At 42.6% G+C, this 8,148-nt stretch overlaps 1 protein-coding gene across 1 annotated transcript; it reads left to right on the top strand.

Annotated features, from left to right (window-relative positions):
• The first annotated feature begins 1,065 nt into the window (after positions 1-1,065).
• Positions 1,066-7,466, top strand: fgf4 (fibroblast growth factor 4). The gene is made up of 4 exons (XM_069914174.1): positions 1,066-1,084; positions 4,657-4,938; positions 5,720-5,823; positions 7,290-7,466. Exons 1-4 carry the CDS (start codon positions 1,066-1,068, stop codon positions 7,464-7,466), a joined length of 582 nt encoding a protein of 193 aa, XP_069770275.1.
• The last annotated feature ends 682 nt before the right edge of the window (positions 7,467-8,148 follow it).

The following is an 8,148-nucleotide window of genomic DNA, read 5'->3' as shown; positions in this document are numbered from 1 at the left end:
TGAATAAATGTATTCCATTAGAAAAAATAACATATAATTTAAGAAATAATATTACAATATTTGAACAAATATGGGAGCCATACATGAAACACAATAGAGAAAACCTACCAGGGACATCTACCACCTAAAATGACAGAAGGAGAAGGAAATGAAAAGACTTGACTCAGTGGAATTTCTTGTTTATTTTTATTGAATGACAACATTGTTTGACGGGTTTAATGTATCTTAGATTCTGAACTTTAAATGAATGGGAGGGGAGGTAGGGAGGGTGGGATGGGAAGGGGGGGGAGAAAATGACACTGTATATATTTGAAAAGGAAAATGTATGTATCTTGGTCAATGTGGTTTATAGTGTGAAAAATAAAAAAAATTAATTAAAAAAAACCACAGGCAAAAAAAAAGTGTGCAGCAATATATGAGGGGGAAACACTTAGATCAGAATCAGAGCCTACATAATTCTAGCACTTATCACTACTAATTCCTCTCTAGTCTCTCCAGTACTATCGAGCTAGCAATGTACAGTTACGAACTTTGAAGCAAGTCAGTGGAATATTAAATTACTAAACCAAGGATGCCTCTCAAAATTGCAAAGGTGGCATTCACAGTGTGTAAGCACTTTGTGTGCCTCCAGGAAATTGTGCTTGCTGTGTTTGCTGTGTACTTCTTTCTCCACACATGAATGATACCACAATAGTGGGTTGTATATATAAAAAAAAGCAATGAGTCATCTTACAGGAGGGAGATTCAAAGCTTGGTTGAAGGTGCACCAAACAACCTTGCACTCAATGTCACCAAAAACAAAGAGATGATTGTCGACTTCAGGAAGGGAAAGCCAGAGGTGTATGATCCAGTGATCATTGGGGGATTCGAGATGAAGAGGATGAACAAATGTAAGTTCTTGAGAGTCACCATCTCGGAGGATCGTTTCTGGACTCGTGAAGAAAGAACGTCAGCATCTCTACTTCATCAGGTGTTTGCAGAGGTTTGGATTTGACACAGAGACCCTGGCAAATTTTTACCTATGTGTGGTGGAAAGTGTGTTGACTGGCTGCATCATGGTCTGGTATGGGGACACCAATACCCCTGAGTGTAAAGCTCTGCAGAAGGTAGAGGGCACAGCCCAGGATATCACAGACAAACCCTCCCCACCATCAAGAACATCTAAAGGGAACGCTGCCCTTGGAGGGCAACAGGAATCATCAAGGATTCACACCATCCAGCACACGCTCTACCATCAGGAGCGAGATGTAGGTGCCACAAAATTCGCACCACCAGTTTGAGAAACAGCTGCTACCCCTCCAGCATCAGACTCCTTAACAACAAACTCAGAAACTCAATTAAAGACTTTTGTACATAATTGATTTTTATTCTTTCTATATTGCACAGTCAGTTTGGTTACATTTATTTATTTGTTTACATGTGTCACTGTGTACAGCTTTTTTTGCATTACTGATAAGTGATAACTCTGCCGTGCCCACAGGAAAAAGAATCTCAGGGTTGTATGTGATAAGAACATAAGAAATAGGAGCAGCAGTCGGCCATCCAACCCTAGCCTATGCCGCCATTCAATGGCTGACCTGATGATTGGTTTATCACCTATCTGCCTTTCCCCCCATATCCCTTAATTCCCTTACTATGTAGAAATCTATCCAACCTTGCCTGAAATATGTTTACTGAGGTCGCCTCCACTGCTTCAATGGCCAGTGAATTCCACAAATTCACCTCCCTCTGGGAAAAGCAGTTCTCATCTCTGTCTTAAATTTGAATCTTGAGCTGATGTCCCCATGTTCTGGTCTCCCCAACCAATGTAAACAACTTACCAACCTTTATCTTAACCATGCCTTTCATCATTTTATGTTGATTACATTCCCTCCCATTCTTTTGACTTCCAGCGAGTCCAGTCCCAGACAGCTCAATCTCTCCTCATTTGCACTCTTCAATGAATCTGAAATCTGTAATTCAATGGAGTCTCTGAGGATTGCCATTTGTGAAAATGAGACGAATATTTAACCTTTGTGGCCGAGTAACACTCAGCTCCATGTGTTTGCAGCAGGATCCACTCTCCAATTGCCAGATGCCCACACCTGTTTGGACAGATCCAGCCCTTTTATCTGGTGTCCGTGAACTTCCTCTGTGCTTGCCCATCGCCAGTGGGTGCACGCAACATCAGCGCCGCGGCCAAGAGATGATTGCCAAGATCATTTTTAACGTCACGAATTGAATACAAGTAAAATACTTGCATTTGACAGAATGAGGACCTAGAGGCTTAAAGATCGTGACTGTAGAATGTAAAAAAAAAGGACCAGCCCGAAGCTTAAAGAAGGGACTGGGTAAATAATTCTCCCACTGGGATTGTTTCATTCCTGTGCTTGGCTCTCCGGGATAGAAGCTGGTCGAGCCTGCAGACCATGAAAATTGACTTCTCATAAAAAATATATATATTATACAGAATCAGTCAGTCGTGAACGTGAGAAAACGTTGTCAAGCGAATCTTCTTCTGGCTGTTAATATCTGCCCCGAAAGACGCGAAGCGAGGTGTGTTTGCTGCATCCTTGGAGAGATATCAAGGGAACATTTTCGGCCCGGGCAGCTCTGGGGGATGGGAATGAGGGGATGGGAACATTTTATTCTTCCAGGAATGCCAAAGCTAGTACCAGCTTTGCTCAATCAATGTACGGAATGAAACCGGATTGCAGAATCTCTCGCAGTTAAACAATCTGCTGGATGAACGCAGGGGGCGGGGGGACGGGACGGGAACGAGCAGCATCAGTGGAGAAAAAGAGTGGGGGTCGGAGCCCTGCATCAAGACTGAGTTCCTTCAGCAGATGGCTCTTTGCTCCAGATTCCAGCTCTGCAGTCTCTTATAAAATCACTCCTATAGGTTTAGGAATTGCACAGCGCAGAAGGCCTTTTGGCCCTCTTTGTCCATGCTAGATCCCCAAGCTGCTTTCTCCATAGACCTCCGCACCCCTACTCTCCCATATGTACCCTTTTATCAAATATGTCCACTTTCTTCGGTTAACGTTTGATCAATTTCTACATTGTTCAGAATCTTTTATCTAATCAACTGGACCAAAATGATCAGATTAAATCAAACTTCCCTTCTTCCAATGAGAAGGGATGCGTACCGATTAGCGGTGACTTAACCGAATCCCAGTCTGAAGACAAATCAATTCGTGTATGCACTGGGACCCTGAGGCCACGGTGACACGTTCTAACGCTCACGGATATATATGTCACGACTAAAATGAAGATTAAAGCGCAGCATCTAAATTTGCGAAAGACACTGAATTACGCACCTACAAGGCTGTCTCGGTGCCCGTGGCACTTGTTCTGTATATCATTGGGTGGCGGGGCATGGGGGGTCCCTCTCTTCAAGTGCTCTATGTCTCAAGTAAAATACGCAGGATTACCTCTGGGTTGCAGAGGCCTGACTCACTTTTAATACCTTGTGTGTCCATTCGCTGCTTTGTCCCAAGCGATCTGTCACGCAGGAGCTGACATTCATTTCATTGTTCTGAGAAGTGCTCCCTTCTAAGCAACATGTGAACATTTGATTCAAACCAGACCAGTATTGGATAATTTGGAAAGGATGTATTTCACTTTGACAATTTTGTTTATGGTTAAAAGTAGTGAATTAGAATTAACATTTTAACGCACAATCTAATGGTAAAGTTTTAAAACGCAAATTGTATTGCCATGTTCCATTTTATATTGACTTTGCATTTCACTGAAATGAGATGCTACATAATAGAAGAGGGGGCTTTGAAATGAGGAAGTGTTACATTATGTATAATACTGAATCTCACACTTCTCCAAGTTGCATAAACTCTATCGCTGAATTTCTAGAAATCTCCTCCTGGGTTAGGAGTCAGCAGAGCTTTATCCTAAATTTACATCCGCCTCTATGTGAATGGAGATGCATCTAGGCGTCCACAACAGAAAATACGCTTCAGTTCGCTGTGGCACTTTTCGAGACACGGGCCTTAAAACGTATCATGAAACATTGCTATGACGCTTGTTCAGCTAATATAAATCTATATAGCTATGTATATATAGAAATACTGCATTCTGCATATTTAGTGAATGATGTCTATATAGTCTTCTGTCCAATAGCGTTAACCCCCCCCCCCAGTCGGTCCTCAGAGGCGCGCGCACACCGCGGCGTGCAAAAGCCCCCAGGCAGACGAGGGTTGAAGTTCACTTCAAAACAGTTCTGTTCAGTGCGAAGTCATTGGCCTGATGATGCGAATTCAGTAACTTGGAGTGAATGAGCGTAAAGTGGGGTAGATGATGATGTAATAGGTAACCATGCAGATGGATATAAATATCGTGGTCGGAGGGCAGTCGGTATGGCTGTACTGGCAGAGGAAGAGCACTTTATCGAGAGCTTTTCCCCTGACTCCAAAATTGACCATTGGAAGTGGATTGCCAGTTGAAATAAACTACCTTTAAGGCTGCTGTCGAGGACGAGCCTGCAAAGCCTTTTTCCAATGTCAAGAAGAGCTCATCGACGCCATGAACATTTTTTTCTTTTAATGTGCGGTCAAAATAAAGCGAGAAAGTGGAGCTAGAGTCGATGTATTTTTAGGGCAATCGATTCCCAACCACGTGTGCACATGTTGAGCAGGATGTTCTGCCACGCAACAATTCATTCGGCTTCCTTGCCAATGTTGCTCCTTGGACTTGTATCTGGTTTGGCGCGCTGCGCTCCTGTGTCTGCCCAGTCCAACGCGACCGTAGAACGCAAATGGGAGACTCTCTTGTCCCGCTCCCTGTCTCGAATCCCCGGGGAGAGGAAGGCCATCAGCCGAGAGACGGACTACCTTCTGGGTATCAAACGACTGCGACGGCTTTATTGCAACGTCGGAATTGGATTTCACCTTCAAGTATTGCCCGATGGAAGGATTAATGGGATACACAACGAGAATCGATGCAGTAAGTGCATTACTTCTGATGTTTGTACGCGATTCTCCAATCTCTCTGACTGAATAGATGTGTCTATTAATTTATAGATGGATTTATAGAACCATTTGTCTGGGATACTCATTGAGATTCCAATATATCATCCACAAAAATATCTGGCTGCCTTTTATAATTACGTTTTATGAAGCGTTTTTGCATGCAACGCGCTAGGAACGAAGAGGACACAACCCCTTTTTAAAGCTTAGTTTTAAACACACGAGGCAGAGTAGACACAGCTTGTCAGAACGCGCAACAAGTGTTCTTTGGTGATAGGTTTTAACGTGCAAAGCGTGGGTTACTGAATGATTGGTCTGAAAATGTGAAGAGCGCGCTATACTTGTTGCTGTTTATGTCACTGGGGGATTGTTAACCCTGCTGGCTTAATGCTCTTAAAGAGCCAGAACATACACGTTCTCATAGGGAACGCACCACCCGTGCAAGACATTGCACCAACCTTTTGCCTGCTTGAAATCTTAACGCCATTAAGTTGTTAAAATAAATCGATCCATCCCCTACCCACCCCCCCCCCCACCCCCACCCCTCACCTGCAGACATCATGACGGAACAGGTGTCCTTGCCTGCCAAACATCTGGACGGTGATTAAAACCACCAGCATTCACAGTTTGCAGCGGCTTTTTAATCATGTCCTATTGTTGGGATGGGATCAAACACCTCAGCTGACTGTGGCTTGCCCGGGTACTCTGCACTGAACGCAGGAAGCGCTCTTGACATGTCTCTTTCTTTTCCTGCATAGGCCTTTTAGAGATTTCTCCCGTGGAAAGGGGAGTCGTCAGTCTTCTCGGTGTCAGAAGTGGGCTATTTGTAGCCATGAGCAGCAAAGGCAAACTTTATGGATCGGTAATTATGCAAACGGGTTATTTTGTTTCAATGCGCTGGAAAATTCAAATCACTTGCTGATGAATTGATCTTTGAAGGTCTTTTGTGCATTGTATTTTCAATGAGCAGGAACTGCATTCTTGGGCTTAGGATATGCTTTATTGTGCGTGGAGGATGAAATATAGATAGATACTTCTGCCATGGATCAGCTTGTCCGTCTTTCAAGTGCATACCATTCTTTGCATTTCCAGCCAGCACATGCATCCACTGTCCTCCCCAGTGTAAAATAGAATCAGTCAAAGTGGACCACCCATATTGTACAGTCATCCCACATATAGAGTGATTTGTCCCCCTGGAGAATTATGTCTATAATCGTCTTTCTGGAAACGTGGCGCCACAATTTACCTGTTGCAGGCAAACTATTTAAACCATTTCTATTCATCTCACAGAAGACACAATTTGTTAAATTTTAAGTAGAGACTGTTTTGTCTGATCCCCACGTTAGAATAATTTCGCAGCCGGGGTAACTGTGGGAGAGAGGATTTGGGTGTTAACAGTGTTGTTGTTGCATGTGGTGAGATTGTAAAACCACATTGCTGGAGAAACTCAGCAGGTCAAACTGTGTTTGCACTTTATATACCAAAGATTAAGCTACATCGCCAAAGTTTCGGCTTGAGCCCTCCATCAACGTATGGGCTTGATGAAGGGCTCAAGCCCGAAACGTTGGCTCTGTATTTTTATCTGTGTTATATAAAATACATACACTGCTGAGTTTCTCCAGCATTGAGTTTTTACTTCAACCACAGACGTTTGTGTTTTACTGCATGGGGTGAGATTGTGCAATGATGGGAACTCCCGTGAAACTTTACAGGCCCAATTCTTGAAGTGGACCATGCACATTGCACGAACATTGCTTTTCGGATTCGCAAAGCAGTCTGGTGAATAAAGTATTTAGAGTCAGCTAACAACTTCCCAAATAACTGCGAGGAAATTGGGTATTTTGGGCTGGAATTGTTCTTCATAATTTTTCACTTTGCTCAATTGACTTCGAAGAATTCGTGTGAACTTTCTGGCGCTGATAAGAGGAGAGAAAAGCGGGGGTAAGGCATTTGAGTATGAACCTCTCCGCCATTCAGAAAGAGCGTGGCTCATTATTGCACCTCAAGGTAAATTTCATACACTATCTCTTACTATCCAAAAATCGATCCTTCACATCAGTCAAATCCCAGAAACTGAAAGGTTCATGGCCGATTACGAATAAAGTGAGATATTTAAACGTTTCAAACTAATTCAGCAAACGGAAGCCCCCTCCCAAACAAAAGAATCTTAGTTTTTTAAAAGCAAGTGTCCTGAACCTTTGGCGCGGGCTACTTTGCTTTGCATGGGTCGTTTTTCTCCAACTTTGCGATAAATTAATATCTGCGTCCTTGCAATAATGGATCGAGCAGATATAAAGTCGCACTAAGAACTGTCTTCTTACGTTCCAGGCATTCTACAACGATGAATGTAAATTCAACGAAATCCTCCTGCCCAATAATTACAATGCCTATGAATCCAGAGCATACCCCAGCATGTACATGGCACTGAGCAAGAATGGCAAGACGAAGAAAGGAAACAGGGTGAGCCCCGTCATGACCATGACTCATTTCTTACCAAGAATCTGAGAGGGACCTGCCTCAGAAAATACCTCAGGAGGGAAGACAGATTGTAGGATGGGAGCTAAAGCCTCTGTTCGTGCACTTTCAAGAAAGCTTTATGCAAAGAGAACTGCTGTATCATATATTTAAATTAATTGTCTCTAAATATTTAATACTGTATATTTTGATCAGAAAGTTTATTTATAGTTTTGCTGATTTTTAAAAAAAACGTTTTGTCCAGTTTTGTGGTGCATTTTGCACATGTTTGAAATTTGTCCTAAGTGTAAGGTTATAATTTGTTTTAAAAAGGTGAAATGGAATTCCTGGATGCAATGGGTTTGCACTGTTATGGTTAATTCTATTTGTTTTTATTTAAATGTTTCTCGAAGTATAAAGTCCTTGTCTTCACCCATGACAGTTAGTAAGTCTGTCAATTTTTATATGTCTGCTTTTAACAATGCTTGGTATCTGACCTTCTTTGTGTAATGTTGCTGTGTAATTTCAATGGAATCCATCCACTTCTGTACACTGTTGAAGTACTAACCCACAAATCTGTTTTTAGACCTGCTGCAGCTGACCTTTGAACTCTCGTGCAGTCAATCTTTGTCCGATCTTCAGGTCAGAAGCTTTTCTTAACCTACCTACAAGCTTGAGCATTTTAGCCTTATAAATGACCATTTGCTTTTTAGAGGAAGGTTTTCTGTTCTAT

Source organism: Narcine bancroftii, chromosome 1, assembly GCF_036971445.1.
Source record: "Narcine bancroftii isolate sNarBan1 chromosome 1, sNarBan1.hap1, whole genome shotgun sequence".
Classification (NCBI taxonomy): Eukaryota; Metazoa; Chordata; class Chondrichthyes; order Torpediniformes; family Narcinidae; genus Narcine; species Narcine bancroftii.
The sequence above is the reverse complement of the archived record's forward strand: the minus strand, read 5'-3'. Positions and strand labels throughout refer to the sequence as shown.